The sequence below is a fragment of the Marmota flaviventris genome, chromosome 1, assembly GCF_047511675.1.
Source record: "Marmota flaviventris isolate mMarFla1 chromosome 1, mMarFla1.hap1, whole genome shotgun sequence".
NCBI lineage: Eukaryota > Metazoa > Chordata > Mammalia > Rodentia > Sciuridae > Marmota > Marmota flaviventris.
In genome coordinates this window covers 101,669,551-101,690,075 of record NC_092498.1, presented here as the reverse complement: position 1 = coordinate 101,690,075, position 20,525 = coordinate 101,669,551, and the positions used below count along the sequence as shown (strand labels likewise).

Genomic DNA, 20,525 nt, shown 5'->3' with positions numbered 1-20,525 from the left:
AGAGACTGGCAGATCGGATTAAAAAAAAACCAAACCTAACAATATGCTGTCTTCAAGAGATTCACTTCCTAGGAAAAGACATTCACAGACTGAAGGTGAAAGGTTGGGAAAAAACATATCACTCACATGGACTGTTAAACAAGCAGGGGTTTCTATCCCCATAAAGTGGAAGTGGGACTCTAAGTGAACTCACAAAGTGGACTTCAAACCAGAGTTAGTCAGAAGGGATAAAGAAGGACATCTCATACTGCTTAAAAAATCATACATCAACAAGATATAACGATAATGAATTTTTATGTCCCCCAAAATGGAGCATCTAAGTACATCAAACAAAACCTTTCTCAATTTCAAGAACCAAATGGACCACAACACAATAATACTGGGTAACTTCAACACACCTTTGTCACCACTGGATAGATCTTCCAAACAAAAACTAAACAATCTATAGAACTAAATAATACAATCAATGACTTAGACTTAATGGACATATATAGAGTATTTCATCCATCATTGAGCAAATACACCTTTTTCTCAGCAGCTCATGGGTCCTTCTCTAAAATAGACCATATGTTATGCCACAAAGCACCTCTCAGAAAATAGAGATATTACCTGCATTCTATCAGATCATAATGGAATAAAATTAGAAATCAATGGTAAAATAAAAAATAAAAGCTACTCCAACTCCTGGAGACTAAATAATATGCTATTGAATGAACAATAGATAGCAGAAGACATCAGGGAGGAGATAGAACAATTATTAGAGGTAAATGAGAACACTGATAAGACATCAAAATCTCTGGGACACTATGAAAGTGTTAAGAAGAAAGTTCATTGCATTGAGCTCATTTGTTAAGAAGAATAAAAAGTCAAAAAATAAATGTGGTGTAACTCAAAGCCTTAGAAAAAGAAGACCAAAAGTAGTAGAAGACAGGAAATAATTAAAATTAGCTGAAATCAATGAAACTGAAACTAAAGAAACAATTAAAAATTGGTAAAACAAAAAGTTGGTTCTTTGAAAAAAATATAAATAAAGTTGATAAACCCTTAGCCATGCTAATGAAGAGGAGAGAGAAAACTCAAATTACTAAAATTCGTGATGAAACAGGAATTATCACAATGGACACTATTGAAATACAGAAGATAATTAAAACTATTTTGAAAATTTATACTCCAATAAAATAGAAAATCTCAAAGACACTGACAAATTTCTAGAGACATATAATCTACCCAAACTGAATCAGGACATACACAATTTAAACATCAATTTCAAGCAGTGAATGGAAGACACCATCAAAAGCCTACCAACCAAGAAAAGCTCAGACCAGATGGTTTCTCTGTCAAGTTCTAGAAGACCGTCAAAGAAGAACTAATATCAATACTCCTCAAATTATTCCATGAAATAGAAAAGGAGGGAACCCTCATTCTATGAGGCTAATATCACCCTGATACCAAAACCATACAAAGACACATCAAGGAAAGAAAACTTTAGACCAATATCCCTGATAAACATAGACACAAAAATTCTCAATAAAATTCTGGCAAATCATATATAAAATCATTAAAATGATAGTGCACCACGATCAAATGAGGTTTATCCCAGGGGTGCAAGGTTGGTTCAACATACAGAAATCAATAAACATATTATATCATATCAATAGACTTAAGGACAAGAATCATATGATTATCTCAATAGATTCAGAAAAAGCATCTGACAAAATATAGCACATCTTCATGTTCAAAACACTAGAAAAACTAGGGATAGTAGAAACATACCTCAACATTGTAAAAGCTATTGATGCTAAGCCCAAGGCCAACATCATTCTAAATGGAGAAAAATTGAAAGCATTCCCTCTAAAAACTGGAACAAGACAGGGATGCCCTCTTTCACCACTTCTATTCAACATAGTCCTTAAAACTCTAGCCAGAGCACCCAGAGGAAAGAAATTACAAATAGGAAAATAAGAACTCAAAACTATTGCTGTTTGTTAAGGACATGATTCTATATTTAGAAGATCCAAAAAATTCCACCAGAAAACTTCTAGAACTAATAAATGAATTCAGTAAAGTAGCAGGAGATAAAATCAATACCCATAAATCAAATGCATTTCTATACATAAGCAATGAATCCACTGCAAGAGAAATTAGAGAAACTACCCCATTTATGATAGTATAAAAAAACTGGGAATCAATCAAACAAGAAAGGTGAAAGCCTACCAACCAAGAAGCTGGTTGGTAGACTCTCACCCTGTACAATGAAAACTACAGAACACTAAAGAAATTGAAGAAGACCTTAGACGATAGATCTCCCATGCTCTTGGATAACAGAAATAATATTGTCAAAATGGCCATACTACCCAAACTGTTTTACAGATTTAATGCAATTCCTATTAAAATCCGAATGACATTCTTCATAGAACTAGAAAAAGCAATCATGAAATTCATTTGGAAAACTAATAAGAGACCCAGACTAGCCAAAGCAATCCTTAGCAAGAAGAGTGAAGCAGGAGGTATCACAATACCAGACCTCAAACTATGCTACAGAGCAATAGTAACAAGAACACCATGGTATTGGTACCAAAATAGACATGTAGACCAATGGTACAAAATAGAAGACACAGAGACAAACTCACATAAATACAGTTATCTCATACTAGACAAAGGTGCCAAAAACATACATTGGAGAAAAGATAACCTCTTCAACAAATGGTGCTAGGAAAACTGGAAATCCTTATGTAGCAAAATGAAATTAAACCTCTATCTCTCACCCTGAACAAAAAATTAACTCAAAGTGGATCAAAGACTTATGCACTAGAACAGAGAACTTATGCCTAATAGTAGACAAATTGGACCCAAATCTTCATCATGTCGGCTTAGGATCTGACTTCCCTAACAAGTCTCCTAAAGCACAAGGAGTAAAATTATGAATCAATAAATAGGATGTATTCAAACTAAAAAGTTTCTTCTCAGCAAAGGAAACAATAACGTGAAGAGAGAGCCTACAGAATGGGAGAAAACCTTTACCATATACACCTCGGGTAGAGCACTAATCTCCAGGATATATAAAGAATTCAAAAAACTTAACACCAAAAAACCAAATAACCCAATCAATAAATGGGCTAAGGAACTGAACAGACACTTCACAGAAGAAGAAATACAATCAATCCACAAACACATGAAAAAATGTTCATCATCTCTAGCAGTTAGAAAAATGCAAATCAAAACTAACTCTAAGATTTCATCTCACTCCAGTCAGAACAGCAATTATCAAGAATATAAGCAACAATAAATGTTGATGAAGATGTAGGGAAAAGGGTACACTTATACCTTGCTGGTGGGACTGCAAACTGGTGCAACCATTATGGAAAGCATTATGGAGATCCCTCAGAAAACTTGGAATGGAACCACGATTTGACCCAGCTATCTCACTCCTTGGTTTATACCCAAAGGACTTAAAATCAGCATACTACAGTGATGCAACCACCTCACCTCTATGTTTACAGCAGCTCAATTCACAATAGCTAAATTATGGAACCAATCTAGATGCCCTTCAACAGATGAATGGGTAAGGAAAATGTGGTACATATACACAATGGAATATTACTCAGCCTGAAAGAAAAATGAAATTATGGCATTTGCAAGTAAATGAATGGAACTAAAGAACATTATGCTAAGTGAAATAAGCCAATCCCCAAAAGTCAAAGGCTGAATGTGTTCTCTGATAAGTGGATGCTGATCCATAGTGGGGAGACAGGTAGGAAAGAATGAAGGAATTTGGGATTATTCAGAGGGGAGTGAGGGGAGGGGTGGGGCTGTGGGGATGGGAAAGTCTGTAATATAAGACAGACAATATTACCCTATATACATGTAAGACTACACTACTGGTGTGACTCTGCACCATGTACAGCCAGAGGAATGAGAAGTTGTGCTCCATTTGTGTACAATGTGTCAAAAAGCATTCTACTCTCATGTATAACTAATTAGAACAAATTAAAAAAAATAGAAAGGAAAAAGAGGGAAAGGAAAAAGGTGGGTGGGGGAAAGGTTTGGGGGAGGAAAAGGGTGAGTGGGAAGGATTCTATCAAAGTAGAAGAAAGATCAGTGGACTAGATGAAGGGGATTGAGAGGGAGGGAAAAAGGTTGGCAAAAGGGAAGAACAGTGGAGTGAATGTGACCTAACTTTTCCTATGTACTTTTAGTGAGACAGGTCTCATTAAATTGTCTAGGATAACCTCAAAATAGGAAAAGAGAAAGTTTTTAGGTTGGCCTGGACAATTTAGTGAGACCTGTCTCAAAAAAATAAATAAAATAAACATAATAAAAATCTGTTGGGGCTTGGGCTTGTAGCTTAGTAGTAGAGTGCTTGCCTAGCACATTTGAAGCACTGGTTAGATCCTTAGCACCACATTAAAAAATAAATGAATAAAGGTATTGTGTCCATCTACAACTAAAAATATTATAAACAAAAATAATTGTTGGTTTCCAAAATATTAAGTAATACAGGACTGGGGATGTAGCTCCATGGTAAAGCACTTGCCTAGCATGCACAATGTCCTGGGTTCTGGGGATTGAACCTAGGTTCAGGCCTAGTGGTCAAATGATTTTTAGAAAACAAACTTCGTTGTCAGATGTAGTGGCACATACCTGTAATCCCAGCCACTCAGGGGACTGAGGCAAGAGATTCACAAATTCAAGGCCAGCCTCTTCAATTTAGGCAGACCCTGACTCAGAAATAAAAAGGGCTTTGGAGTATGGCTCAGTAGTAGAGGGCCTCTAGATTCAATCTCCAATACCACAAAAATCAAACAAATAAATACAAATAAAATTAATCTGACCTCCAGCGGCAATCATTACTGCCTTAAATCAAATCCATTTAGGATTGCCCACTCCCCAAACTCTTCCTCACTGTATCTGTCCCTAATCTGGGTCCCCAAAATCCCTCTAGCTTTATGTTTCAGCTCCCATTTACAGATCATTAATTGTCCTCTGAACTTAGTGGTTGCTACCACTTAAAATGGTAGCAACTGTGAGCTACTATTTTATTGATGAGGACAAGGCTAAGAAACATTGAATGGATTCTCCCAGTACAGAATGAAACCTTGTACCAGGCAACATATTAATCCCATACAAATATGAACTAATTTAATCCTCAAAGAGAAGATAGGACATAATACCCCTGTTTTTCAAAGGAGGAATTGTGGCCCTGGAGAAGTTCTAGCTTGCCAGAGCTCCTAATTATTAATGGATCTCAGATTGCAATCCAGGTATTCTGGCTCCAGAAGACTTTTAAACACTGCTTTGCTGTCTTGTATACTTCATAAAATAAATAATAATAATTTTTAATAATATTTAATGTGACAACGCAGAAAATGCTGAGGTTCAAAATTTTATCTGTCCAAATACTCATAGCTTGTGGGTGAGGGTGTAAAAAACCCCACTGCTGGAGTTCCAGGTTCATTATAGTGCTTATTAATACAATATAAATAATATTCTTTAGAGCTTCACAGTGTGAATTTACATCTTTTGCAAAGGTTAACAGGCCAGAAACACGTTCAAAAACAGCCCTGCAAGTTAGAAGTAGAAAGTTGCTGGTTTGCTTAATAACAATAACAGAGATTCGGAAAAAAGGCTTTTCTTAGTAAATTAAACTCAAAACGCAGAAGGGTAGATTTCCCCCAGGTCCTGGAGACAGGTCCTGGAGACAGGTCCTCAGGCAGGTTCGGCACCCAAGGTGCAGCCTGACGCCTTAGGGCCGGGACAGAGTGGGTGGGAGGCAGTAGGGTGGGGCTGTGCTGGCCCAGGCTCACGCTCCGCACCTCGGCCAGTCGGCCGTCAGTCTGTCCCCTCCCTTGCCAGCCGTCGCCTACCCTCCGCCCGGAGCCCCGCGCGATGCGGAGCGGGGCGGGCGCGGCTGCGAGGCCCCTCCCCGGCGCCCGCCGCGGCCGTGCGAGCAGCGGAGGAGGTGGGAGCGTGAGGCCTCCGCGTTCATGGCGTCTCCCGGGTGAGTGCCGCCTTGGGCCGCGCCGCCACCTCGCGCGGGGCGCTGGCCCAGCGGGGGCCGGGCCCCGAGCTACCGGTGTCTTGTACCCACGTCCTGAGTTGGCCTCGGACGCGGCCCCGGCGTTCCCTCCTTCCAGGTCCGCGGCCCGCGGCCGCGGCCTCCCGGCCGACCTTGGGCGGACGCGGCCGGGCCAGGGTCGCGGCGCCGGTCGGGGTGGGGGTGACCAGAACAGCCGCGGGCTGCGGGCAGGGGTCGGAGCACTAGGCCTGAGGGTCTGGGTGACGTGGAAAGGGTTTGGTACTGGGGTCGCGTCGGAGAATCCGGATGCGGGTCTTCGCAGAGGCCTTGGGGAGGCTCACCCGCCCCTGGCGTCTGCGTTTCTGGCGTTTGAACTTGATTGCGTTGGAAGCTGAGGTTCGGTGTCGCTGTCGTTAGGATGTTCCTAGGGTGTCCCAGGATGGCAGGGCAGACAGACAGCCCTATCCTTGCCCAGAGCTGAAAAGCCGGCCTGGCGTCTCATCCGTCCAGCCGGTACCCACCGGCCTGCTTAGGGTGGTTGATATTATTCTGATATTACTTTTTTATTTATTTTTGTTTGTTTGTTTAAAAATGTTCTGTCTTTTGGGAAATGATGGTGACACATATAGTTTGTAATGTTTTTTGGCACTTGAGAAAATAAAACTCAGAATTAATTATTACCTTTTTGATAGTTTTGCTGGACATGAAATCTGAGATTGGCATTTAATCAAACACCTTCATTCTACAGAGGCAGAAAATTAGTCTCAAGGTCATCCCATTAGTTGGTAAAATTCTTCTTTGACTATTGCCAATCATTCAGAGGGTCTTAGACCCAGTAGCCATGGTAGCAATTCATGTTATACATCTTTACAGTGCACTGTAAAGGTGTGTTTGAGAAATGACCCACAGCCTTCTGTGTTATACATCTTTACAGCTGCTGGGAGACCTGTAGGTTGAAGATGGGGATGCTGTGTCTCTTACAAATGAGACCTGAGCTAGACTGAGTAATTTGGCTCAGTCCAGTGGCCTACATGAAGCAAGCTGAACTTGAATCTAGGCCTACAGACTCTAGCTGCAGGCCCACTGTTTTTCTAGGCTTGGGAGCAGCAATCACTGCTGGGACCTGGCCTTTTCACTGCCAGCTCTGTACCCAGTACTTTGAGCTCATAAATAGAATAAGCAGTGGCCCATCCCTGGGAAGGCCAGGTTGATTGACTCAGGGGTTCAAGGTCCCTCTGCATTCCTGTCCCACTTGTCAAGAAAGTGCAAGGCAAGGCCTCCTAGAGTCAGCATGTGGGTGACTGAGCCTGTGTAGAATTGTCATGAAGCTTTGAAAAAATCATGGTGCACTTGGTTCCTAAGCAAACTACTTTTTAGACTTGGGTCAGAGGATAACAATGTTGGGCTGGTGATTCTGTGAGCCAGTTGGGCCTAAACTATGTCTCTGTTGTAAGTGACATGCAATATGTGTGGTTCGAGCTATTTGTAAGTGACCCAGAATCTGCAGTGTGTAGTAATTTTTAATTTTATGAGGAGTATACATTGCAAAACTGAGGTCACAAAACCTTTAGTATTCTTCATTTTGTTTTATGGAGGAAAACTATGTGCTTATTACTGGATATACAATGCACATCTCTTACAAATGAGACCTGAGCTAGACTGAGTAATTTGGCTCAGTCCAGTGGCCTGCATGAAGCACATCTCCAGACATGACTCCCAGTGTCTCCTTATAGGCTTCCTTGGAAAACAAGCCCAGCAAAGGAGACAGTGCTTCCTGAGACCCCTGTCCTGTCTTAGTCAGCTGATTACAATCATCAAACCTACTACAGTAGGTGTTGGGGGAAGCAAATCTGGAAATATAGGGTAGAGATAGGAGAAAAGTTGAATTCTGACTGAAGTGTTTATGTAGGGGTTTCCAAATCCATTGTTTTTTTATTGATAAGGTCCATGAGAGAGCTAAGAAGGAAAGAAGAAATCTTAAGCATTTTTGCAGATCTTTTGAATGTGTCAGGCGTTGTGTTAAAGAAAAAGGTGTGTTTGAGAAATGACCCACAGCCTTTTGTGTGGAGACAAGGCCAGAGGAGGTGGCAGGGCCAGACTCTGGGCTCATTGTCTTACTAATTGCTGAAGGGCCTTTCTTGCCCATATCCTTGTGTTGAGCTCTGGGAGAAACCATGTGAAGCAATATGGAGTAGGCAGAGGGGCAGAAAACACATAATGCTCACCCCCCCTGCCACCAGCTAGCCATTCCTGAACACATAACACTCACCCAGCTCCCACCATCCCTGTTCCTTATCTGCCCTTCCCTGCCCTTTCTACAACTGCCTAAATCTCCTTTCCTTGCCTTGCTTAACATTGCCTTCTCTGCTTGCTTTTTCATTGTTGGTGTTTCCTTGGGTTCTGTGATCTGTTTTTATTTCTCTCTCTTTTTTTAAGTGGTACTGTGGATTGAACTCAGGGCTCAGGGACATTCTACCACTGAGCTTCATCCCTAACCCTTTTTTTATTTTGACACAGAGTCTTGCTCAGTTACCCAGGCTATCTTCAAACTATGCTCCTCCTCCCTCAACCTTCTGTGTTTTAGAGATTACAGCTGTGTGCCACCATGCTCAGCCTATTTCTGTAGCTTTAACTGTTGGTCCATGATTTATAGGTGGGTTTCTGGGGTTGTTCCTGCATTCCCTGAAATTGTGTGTAGTGTTAGGTGTGGTGTATATTTTTCCTGGAAGCATCTTTGGCTTTCATCAGATTCTCAAAGGTGTTCTTATCCCTAACAATCCCTAACCATCCATCCTGAATTCCCAGATTTTCATTTCTATCTGTGCACTAGATATAGCTCCTCAAGTTCCTTTAATAAACCTGGGTTACCTATACAAAGTATATACATTTTTCAGATTATATTGGTAGATAATTTGAGTAACATAAAATGTATAAGACAGAAAATAAAAATCAAATGTAATCCAGGTTTCTCTAGACCATTACCCCTTTTTCTTCCCCCTGTGGTACTGAGGATCAAACCTAGGGCCCTTCACCCCTGAGCTACATCCCCAGCTCTCTTTAAATTTTGTATTTAGAGACAGTTTCGCTAAGTTGTCAAGATTGGCCTCAAACTTGTGATCTTTTTGCCTCAGCCTCTCAAGTCACTGGGACTACAGGTATGTACTACTGCTCGTGACTATACCACCACTCTTAAATTACTGGTGTATAGGAGCTGGGATTGTGGCTCAGTAGCAGAGCGCTTGCCTCACACATGTGAGGCACTGGGTTCAAGCCTCAGCACTACATAAAAATAAATAAACAAAATAAAGATATTGTGTCCATGTATAACTATATCTGTGTAGGAGTCATTGAAAGATCCTCAGCAAATGCCTGAAACAGTGGCTAATATAAAATTCTGTTTTTTTCGTACATACCTATGAAAAAGTTTAATTTGTGATCAAGTTTAATTTATGAACTAGGCACAATAAGAGATTAACAACAATAACAATAAAATATATCTTTTGTAATAATATACTAGAATAAAAGTTTGTGACTTGGGACCATTATTAAATGAAGTAAGGGTTATTGAACACAAGCTGTGACATAGCTGATCTGATAAATGACTACTAAATGACTGATGGATAGTGTATAGATCATGGATACACTGGGAAAAAGATGATTCATGTCCTGGGTGTGACAGGGCTGGACAGCAGATTTCATCATGCTATTAGAACAGCACAAAATTTAAAACTTAGGAATTATTTATTTCTGGAATTTTCCATGTAACATTTCTAGACTGCAAATGACCATGGATAACTGATGCTGTGGAAAGCAAAACTAGGGATAAGAGAGAACTACTGTATTTTTAAATATTTTGTTAATCTTAGAGAGACAGCCTTACAGAAATAAGAGTCCTTCTCTGTTCCCCACCTGTGGTTGTACTACCTGACAGACTTTTCCTTTGCATTTACATATCATGTTTTTTCTTTACTCTGTTTTTATGTAAGTGCTATCATACTGTTCTGCAGCTTGCTTTATTCACTCAACAGTATGCCTTGAAGTTCTTTGAATGTCAGAACAAGAAACAGATCTACCTAAATGTTGACAGTTATATAATATTCTATGGCATGGTTATATTATTTAGTTAAGAATATTTACAGTTTTGTCTAATGCTGCCCATCTCTGTCTCCCTCTAGACATCTGTAGCAGATGCAGAGAATTGGACTTTGTGGTCAGAGATCTTGCCTGTTTTTAAATTGACACTAACAAATTATCTCTAAAAATGTACCACTTTCCCCTTTACCACCAGATTTTTTAAGTGTTCTTCATACCTCCCTATACATGACATCAGCCCAAAGAGTAGGAAACATGACATTTTCATTCACCCATTCTCTAGAAACCTCATCCCAGTCCAGTTTGTTTGATCTGATTGGTAATATCAAGTTCTAACCACCCACATTCCACCAGTAACATTTGATCCACATAAATGAATTTATACTCCTCAGCTTCTCATTTGCAGAAAATATGGTCATTGTTATACTGAAATTTTCCCACACATGGAATGAGGCCTGTCTGGGAAGGAAGGAGCTCAGGCTGAGGAAAGAGGAGAGGATGTGGGAGTGTCAGTCAAGTTCAGGGGAGGAAGCTTGGGCTCTGAGTGGAGCTGGGGAGAAGTAAGACTCATGGTAGTAGATGAGGGAACTGATTGATTTCAAGACTGTGTGAAGCTATCACTGGACATAAACCCAAAGCCAGTGGTTCTCTGTAGACCCAGAGCCAGTGCCTGAGGAGAGAGAGGGTACCTGAACTGAGCCAGTCTCCCTTCCTCTTTTCGCTTTCTTCCTTCTCTCCTCTTTCCTCTCTTTCACTCACTCCTTCCCTTCTTATTTCCCCTTCTCCTCTTTCCTCCCCTCCCCTTCTTTTTATTCTTTCCAGCCTTCCTTGACATTTCTTTTGGCCTTGTCCTTATTTGCTTGTCCTTTATAACCTTAACTGGAGACCTCATGCCCACTCCCCTGAGCAACATCACCATCCATTGGAATTCTCAAGGACTCATCTGCCTTGGTAACTAAAGCACTCCTATTAACATTCATTGGACATTTACAAATTCTTAAAGCTTATTTTAACCTATTGTCTTTCTTATCTAGGAAGGTTCTCTCCCAACACAGGTATCTTCTTTTTTTTTTTTGGGGGGGGGGTGGTTATTGAAGATTGAACCCAGGGGCACTTTATTACTGAGTTACATTCCCAGTTCTTATTTTGAGACAGGGTCTCACAAAGTTGCTGAGGGTCTTGCTAAGTTGCTGAGGCTGGCCCAGCCTCTAAAGTCACTGGGCATACAGGTATGTAACACCATGCCTGGTCCAACACCAATATCTTAACAGGGAAGGAAGGGCTTTGCTTTCTCACTGTGGCCTAGACTGACTTAAGGGAGCCAGATTGAGGACCAAGTAGAGGAGGGAGGAATGGGGCTTATATACCACACTTTGAGGAGAAAGCACTAGAGAGCTTGAACAAGATTTAACCTGCTCTTGGAGAAATCCATCAGGGCTGTGGTCTGTGTGGAAGGGACATAGTTTTGCCTGTAGAGCTGAGGCCTTGCAGTGGCTTTCATTGCAAATCTAGGATTCTCGTTGTTATACCCAGAGGTCTCTCAGGGGTGGAGGCGGCACTGGTTCTATAGAGCAGTCCTTCAAGCTTCACTTAATCAGGGCTTCAGTAGAACATCCAAGCAGTTGACCTGAAACAGAAGAGCACCCCTAAGCTCAGGGGAGGGCCTCTAACCTAGAACCTCCAGGAAAGGGACTTTCCAGTCCTAGGAAATGCTCTTTTAAATTTAAATCCAGTCAATTTCCAAAAAGTATGTTGACAGGCCTGTACTGAGTGCTTTTTGCATATGTTAGCTAATCTTCACAGCAACCCTATGCAGTAGGTACTATTATTATCCCCTTTACATAGATGAAGACACTGAGGCCCAGCTCAACAGTTTAAGGTAAAAAAAACTTGATGCAAAATGACTGTTACTAAGTTTTTGTTGCTGTGATGAAATACTTGAAAAATCACTTAAAAGAGGAAAGATTTATTTTAGCTCATGGTTTCAGTCCATGGTTACTTGGTTCCATTGCTTCTGGGCCTGTGTTGAAGCAGAACATCAATGGCAGGGAGCGTGTGAAAGAGCAAAGTGACTCACCTTATGGCAGACAGGAGACAGAAAAAGAGAGGAAGGGTCTGAGGACAAAGTAAACCATTTAGAGATGTGCCTCCAGTGACTGAGTTTCTCCAATTAGGTCCTATCTCTTCAAGTTTCTACCACCTCTTAAAAGTTCATTAAACTATAACTTCATTTATTAATGAATTAATTCATTGATGAGGTCAGAGTCCTCATGATACAATGATTTCCCAAAGTTCAACCTTTGAACACTGCTGCATTAGGATAAGCCTTTAACACATGAGCTTTTGAGGAACATTTCAGATACAAACCATACAATGACTATTCAAGATTATTACTGTTGGTTTAAATTTGGTTTCCAAGGCACAGACAAAAAGGTTGGATTCTGTAGTTTTTGTTCTTCAAGAGCACAGGCAGCTTCTCCTCATACCCTCTGAGTGAAGCAGAAGTAAGGATGTGCTCATGTGGGTTCCAGAGTAAGAAGCTGTGTTAACCAAGCAGACCATACCTTCAATTGTGGCTTTACAAAAAGAGAGAGAGAGAGAGAGAGAGAGAGAGAGAGAGAGAAACAAACAAAAAACCTAGAATGGAATAATTCAGAGACAAATCTTTCCTTTTAAGGATTTGCACCTAGAGACTGAGTGTCCAGGCTACCTGCACACCAGGAACAATACTGCTGTATGGGTCAGAGACTGAGATCTGTTTTATATTCTCTTCATTATAGCTTTTTATAAAGTTGTTAGGTTTTTTGTTTTGTTTTGTTTTTTAACAGCACTGAGGATTGAATCCAGGACCTCGTGCATCCTATGAAAGTGCGATACCACTGAGCTATAGCCCCCGCTCTTTTTATTTTTTACTTTTATTTATTTTTTATTTTTAGTTATAGATGGATATAATACCTTTATTTTATTTATTTTAATGTGGTGCTGAGAATCAAACCTAGTGCTTCACACATGCTAGGTAAGCATTCCCCGACTGAGCTACAACCCTAGCCCCTATTTTTTATTTTGAGATAGGATCTTGCTAAATTGCTGAGGCTGGCCTTGAAATTGTGATCCTCCTGCTTCAGCCTCCTTCTTGAGTCACTAGGATTGTAGGTGCATACCACCATGCCTGGCTAAAATGCAAATTGATTCTTATCTTTGTTGTAGCTAAACCTTGATGTGGAGGAGCTTTAGAGTCTATGTCTTTGGGAAAATTCCTGCCCGTGGTTTCCCCAGTTACAGTGGGATGTTGACTCTCCTGGACTCCAGGCCCCTTCCAGCTCATGTTGGCAAATGGGAGGTAGGGGCTGGTTTATGTCAGCATGTCAGTGCTGATTTGCTCATGATCCCCTCAGCCTTGCTTTACCCACAACCGTGGCCAATGGAGATAGGACCAACTGATTGAGTCTAAAATCTTGGATTTAACCTGTGTCTTCTGTCTTTCTCACACCCTCTGTCTTGTGTGTTGAGGATTTCACTTCATAGATACCTTGAGGGCCTAGCCATGTGCTATCATCTCGAGGGCTGCTGGCCAGGTCTCAGTCTTCAGCCAGTGACACAGATAGGCCTGTTACCCTGACTCAGAGCCAGTGATGGCTCTTCTGTCCTGAAGAATAAAAGCCAGAGTCTTCTTTGTGGCCTCTGAAACTCAGTCTCCCTGCCAACCTCTGAGCAACTTGGGGCTTTTTCTGGGCTGTGCCTCTAAAGCCTGTGCTTACATGGTCCCTTCTGACCATCCCACAATACAACATCTGCTTTTACCCTCTCATGCCTGCACCCCACCCTGACTTAGCCTGCTTTCTATTTTCTAAGCACTTAACATCTTCTAGTTTGTTTTTGGTATTACTCATTGTCAATTTCTCCTTGCCTCATTGAACTAAGTGAAGAGTCAGGCATTTCTGCCCTTCACCTTTATATCCCAAACTCCTAGAAAGGTTCCAAGCAGTAAATCCATGTAGGGTAAATCCAAGAGAACATTGACTTGCTTAGGATGTAATCTCTTTGGATCCTTGTAGCAACCTCATGAGCTATGCAGGCCAGGGATAGCAAACCTCATTTTATGGATTAGCATCTGTGTTATGCAGTGTTTGTGCAATGAGGGATTCTTCATCTCTCCAACTTAAGTCTAGGGTACGCTGTTGGAGGATTAGGGCTGCTCTTGAAAGTTTCACTTCCTATCATATGGTGAGCCTTACATGCCGTGGAAACCTTGACAAAGACTGGTGGCTTATTAGAACTATTTCTCTCAGAAATCTCTCAGTTTGGGGGTGTTGGGATGATTATGGCCTTAGGGTTCAGGTGGTCACTCTGCCTCCTCTCCTAGCAGGCAGTGATATTTTATCTGGCACCTCCTTGTCCTTCCTGTGTGTCACTTGATAGGATCTTTTCATGTATATTGTACATTGTCTCAGCCATTCCTTTGCTGCACAGCAAGTTTTTGTTTTTTGTGTTTTTTTTTTGTACTGAAGATTAAACCTAGGGGCACGGAACCACATCACCACCTCTTTTTTATATTTTATTTAGAGACAAGGTCTTGCTAAGTTGCTGAAATCCTCTCTAAGTTGCTAAAGCTCTCTCTAAGTTGCTGAAGCTGGGTTTGAACTCAAAATCCTCCTGCCTCAGCCTCTCAAGCTGCTGGGATTACAGGCGTGTGCCACTGCAACTAACTTGCACAGCAAGCTTTAAGCCTTTCAGAGTTGCCTTTTATAGGTAGGATGTCCCTACCCCAGATTTGTCCTAGATATCATTGTGTATTGAATTGTGTCCCCCTGAAGAGATATGTTAGAGTCCTAAATGTGTTTCTTTTTGGAAATAGGGTCTTTATAGATGTGATTAGTTAAGATGAGGTTATACCAGATTAGGCTGGTCTCTAGGGTAACTTGATGGGTGTCTGTATAAGAAGCAGAAAAGAGGCACATGGGAGAAAGCCATGTGAAGACAGAGGTAGAAGCTAATAATACATCTGACAAGCCACACACACGGTTGGTATTAGTTTCTAGTGGCTGCTGTCAGAAGTACCACAGACTAGGTGGCTAAAAAAAGGAAGTAGTAGTTTATTCTTTTACAGCTCTGGAAGCCAAAACAAAGAGATTAGCATGACTTGTTTTAAATCTGGAGATTCTGAGGGGTTTCTGCCCCAGACCTCTCTCTGGCTTCTGGCAATCCTTGACTTTCCTTGGATTGTAGATGCATTACATCAGCCTAGCCCTGTTGTCATATGGCATTCTTTCTGTGTATCCAGATTTCCCTCTTAAAAGGGCATTAGTTTTTGCATGAGAGGCCCAGTCTATATCACCTTATCTTAAAATTTAACTAATCACATCTGCAAGGATCCTGTTTCCAAGTAGAATCACATTCACAGTACCAGAGTTGGGACTTGGGGCACCCAGTTCAACCCACAACATATACCCAAAGGTTTAAAAAGATTTATTGCTACAAGGAGTGAGACTTTTGGGGCAGAGCAGATATCTTGGAGTTTTGCTTTGGTTTAGGGTGGTAACTGAGTGAGGGTCCCCAGCCAGCACCAAGGAAGGAACCTCAGGCTTTCTTGTCATCCCACCAGATGTAGAGCAGAAAGGGAAGGGGACTTGAAAAGTCTTACATCTAACCTCAAAAATGGAGTTGCTCTTTATTATCCAAAGCAGTTTGTAATGTATTGTCAATTACATTTTTGTAAGTATTTATAGCTGTGTCATCTGTTATCATGATAGGATGACAGTGTACCTGTGCTCATCTAGTGCTCATCTGGGACAGTTGTTTTTCTAGGTACTATCTTGTCTTTTGGCATCACCCAGTGAAGAAGCCATGGTTGTTGGTGGTAATCAGTGGTTGATGTGAGACAAGACCTGGGCCTGCTCACAGTTTTATCCTGTTTGTGCATGGCATTGATGGGCATTGTCCAGGGGTTGTCTGCTCTGAGGCAGATCAGCAGAAAAACAAAGGTGTGGCTTATCCCAGTGTCCAATGGATTCTTTTCTTCCCTTTCCTACTCTTCCCCTTTCTACCCCTCCTCTTCTTTTCCCTTTTTCTTTCTTTCTATCCATCTGTTCATCTATTTATCTATCCATCCATCCATCCTGGGGATTGATCCCAGGGATGCTTTACCACTGAGCTATGTCCTCAGACCTACTTACCTACATACGTATCCATTTTTTATTTTGAGAGAATGTCTTGCTAAGTTGACTAGGGCCTCACTAAGTTGCTGAGGCTGGCATTGAACTTGTGATCCTCTTGTCTCAGCCTCCTGAGTCACTGGCATTACTGGTGTGTGCCACCACACCCAACTCCAATAGATAATTTCTTATTCATTAAACACCCAGGTCTGCTGAATCAGAAACTCCAGGTATTGGTACAAAAGCTCCCCAGTTAATTCTGTTGGAAAATTAGAAAAACATAAATAAAATAAGAAAAAGAAAGGAAAGGGAAAAACAAGAAAAAGAGACTAGGAAAGTTAGTTTTGCTTCATCTTCCATGGAGAGGTGGAAGAGAAAGGTGAGCCATTGTAGACTTGCCAGAAATAGAAATAAGACCACCTCGTGCCAGTCACAATAGAGGTAGGTCTCTGGGTGGATTCCATCTGTATCCTGGCAATGTTCAGGGTTTTCATCCTGTAGCCAATCTGGAATAAACTTCCTAACATGGTGAGAAAGAGCTGAGGACACTGAAGGTCAAGTCACTTCTGCCCTGGAGAGATGTCTGTGCTAAGAGGTGCCCCTGGAAGGCACACCCTAGAGGCTTGAGAGGATTTGTTTGTTTTGGTGTGTGCATGTGAATGTAGGTGTGTGTTTATTTATTTAATTTTATTCTGGTACTGAGAATTGAAGCCAGGGGTCTGTTTACCAAGTTACATCCCCAGCTCATTTTATTGTTTATTTTAGGACAGGGTCTCAGTTGCTGAGGCTGATGTTGAACTTGGGATCCTTCTGCCTTAGCCTTCTGAGTCCCTGGGTTATAGGCATGCAGTACTGTGCCTGGGTTGCTTGCTTGCTTATTTATTTATTTAAAAATATTTTTTAGTTGCCAATGGATTTTTTACTTTATTTGTTCATTCATATATGGTGCTGAAGATCAAACCCAGGGCCTCATACATGCTAGGCAAGCACTCCACCACTGAGCCACAACCCCAGTCCCTTATTTATTTATTTTTGAGATAGATGTTATACTGCATTATCCACAAACTGGTGGACACAAATGATCCTCCTGCCTCAGTCTACTTGAGTATCTGGGACTACAAGTATGTACCGTATGCTCTGCTGTTTTCTTTTTCTTTTTTTTTTTTTTTAAGCTATTTATAGACTAGCTTCTAAGACAGGGTTAGATTACTTTTGCAAATGATGGAGCTCATTTGCAAACCTATGGATTCATTTTTCACCTCTAGAAAGTGACTTTATCTCCATATTTTGGGGCCACCTAAACATGTATTTTGAATACTGGTAAGAGAATATTTACCCTTGCTGGCATGGGGGTACACACCTTTAGTCCCAGTGATGTGAGAGACTGAGACAGGAGGATCACACGTCAGAGGTCACCCTCAGCATTACTGAGACCCACTTAGACCCCTAGCAGCTTAGTGAAACCCTTTCTCAAAATAAGAAAATTAAAAGGTCTGGGGATGTAGCTCAGTGGTAAAATGCCCCTGGATTCAATTCTCAATACAAAGGAAAAAGAGAGAGAGGAAAGAAAACATTTACCCTTTAAAAATTACCTCTAGTATTAAAAGTTGAAAGTTTTCCAGAATTGCTAAGGATATGGGAAAATATTCATGATCAGTTAAGTGAGTAAGAAAGTAGAATATGTAGAGTAAAATATACTAATTAAGAAAAAAGAGCATAGGGCCAGAGTGAGTCTCAAGAGAAGACTGAAACTACACAGCTACTAAGGAGAGAGTCAGATGGAGCACACAGAATGCAGTGTATCAGTTAACAGATGTCCTAGAGTAGCATCAGTGGACTGAAAGGAGGGAAGGACAGATTAATGTAGGGATAGTTTTTGAAAGTATGATAGGAAAGAGAGCAAAAGCATGATACTTTTCAATATTTTATATTTATATTATTTTTGGAATTAAAAAAAATAGTGATATTAGTAATTTGCAAAAACTGCTTTTCAGAAAACTCCCTTGCCTGTGTCTAGGACCTATTAGTATTTTGCCATCCTAATTCAACTCTGCCTGTAGTATAGATGGGAAGATGCCTAAGGCTACAATGCCCACTGCACAAAATGGGGCTGGAGTTAGGGTTAACAGATTGACTCTTTGTATAACTTTTGAAAGTATTAGCTATCATTAGAAGTTATCTCAAACCTTCCTGAGCCTTAAAGATAATGAGCTAGGACCGAGGGTATAGCTTAGTGGTAGATCTTTTGCCTAGCATACACTGAGTCCTGGGTTCGATCCTCAACACTGCAAAAAAACCAAAAAAAAAATAATGAACTAGAAGAGAACCAGATATTCAGATATTTGGGTCCTAACTCTGGTGATGTGGGCAGATCCCTTGGCCACATCTCTCTGAGCCCTGCTTTCCACCTTGCAAAGTAGATTTTGGGTATTGAATTAGTCTGCTTGAGCTGCCCTCTAAAGTACCACAGACTGGGGGCTTACACAGAGAGATTTACGTTTTCCAGTACTGGAGGCTGAAAGTCCCAGATCAAGGTACTGCAGATAGGATTTCTAATCAGGTCTTTTTCTCTGTGCATTTTCAGAGAGAGCGCGTGCTCGTGCAATCGCGAGCCCTCCTCTTATAGGACACCGATTTCATCACATGAGGGCCCTGCCCTCGTGGCCTCATTTAGTCTTAATTACCTAAAAGCTTCATCTATAAATATAGCCACATTGGGATGAGGACTTCGACATAAGAATTTTGAGGATACACACAATTTAGTCCAGTACAAGTATTCAAAGATATCATGCATATGTGTAGTAAAGTTGTAAAATAAGAATCATTAGACACTTGGCTCTGCCTCCAGTTTCCCCCATTTTTCAGGAGCAGTGATGGATCCACAAATAATGGTTTGTGCATTTCAGTTGTGATGGGTTGCAAGCAGTTTGGGAGCAAGAATAAAGTACAGAATTTGCAAATATGTACTCTTTTCTAAATTAGCACAAACTCAAAATCATCCCTGTGGCTTTGCCACTTTCTCACGTGGGATGGAAAGGGGTGAAGTTAAACTCCTGTCCAGGGCACTATCTGGAAGGCATGTCTGGGGGACAAGTGTCCAGCTAGGAGGCCTGTTATTGGCATCTTGGGCTGTAAAAACCTGTCATCTGCTCTCTCCCTACCTGACATTCTCTGGCAGCATCCTGGAGCCTCAGGGCCAGGCTTGTAGCTTCCCCTCTGTGGAACTATTTTTAACCTGTCATGCTGTTTTTCTTTTTTAAGGTTACTTTTGGTGTTTTTCATGTTACAAAGCAATATGTAATATGTTTTCTGCAGACAAGTGAAGAGAAAGCAATGAAAAACTTGTATTTTTATCAGCATCAAGGTTTGATGAAGTCACATTTTTTTAATGCTTTGTCTATAATGACTAAGATGGCCATGCACGCAGGAAACCTTTAGCTATTGGGACCATCTTAAGTGGGTGGCAGAAGTCTCTGGGTAGAGAAGGAGACCCCAAGGAACATGCTGGAATAACAATGAAAGGTTCTAAAAGTTCCTCTGGGAGGATGTACTTAATACAAAACTTTTGTCTTGCTGAGCAACTGAATGGGGGTTTAGGGAGGTGCTCTATGCCTTCTTCAAGGGGCCTGAGGCCTGTTCTCTATGCCACAGACTCACATATAAAATATGCACTCTTGAAAGAATAATTTTTTAAGGACACCATGTTATCAAGTCTTTTTTTGGCACCCATTTGTCTCATCTGTCCCAACCCTGAATCATCATCATTTTAATAGCTCTATTAGTTTTATAAAATTAACACATGCTATTATTAAAAAATACAAATAAGACCAAAATAGTTGAATGTCCTGTTTCCCAGATGTAACTATCCACTATTAATTTTAACTTTTTTTTTTAATATATATATATTTTTAGGTGTAGATGGACACAACACAATGCCTTTATTTTTATGTGGTGCTGAGGATCGAACCCGGGTCCCGCCCGTGCTAGGCAAGCACTCTACCGCTGAGCCACAATCCCAGCCCCTAATTTTAACTTTTTATTTACAAATAATTTCCTTTTAGAGATAAGTTACAAAAATAAAAAAGGTCCCAAGACCCCTTCTAGAGTCTCTCTTTTTTTTTTTTTTTTTGTGGTACTGGCAATTGAATCCAGGGGCACTCTACCACTGAACTACATTCACTATTCCTTTTTTATTTTGAGTCAGGGTCTTGGTAAGTTGCCTATGCTGGCCTTAAAATTGTGATCCTCCTACTTCAGCTTTCCGA

General features: G+C 41.0%; 1 protein-coding gene across 6 annotated transcripts in view; it reads left to right on the top strand.

The window, feature by feature from the left end:
- Positions 1 to 20,525, top strand: part of Urgcp (upregulator of cell proliferation) — a 45,254-nt gene that overhangs the window by 12,528 nt on the left and 12,201 nt on the right. The window contains exon 1 of one of the 6 annotated variants that reach the window (XM_071614254.1): positions 5,916 to 5,998. The exons of 3 other annotated variants lie outside the window; for them this stretch is intronic. In XM_071614254.1, the coding sequence (XP_071470355.1) occupies positions 5,985 to 5,998 (14 nt within the window). In that variant the 5' untranslated portion in view covers positions 5,916 to 5,984. Of the gene's footprint in view, positions 1 to 5,915; positions 5,999 to 20,525 lie in introns of those variants that run through there. 2 more of the 6 variants (XM_027938351.2, XM_071614242.1) reach the window with 2 other exon arrangements.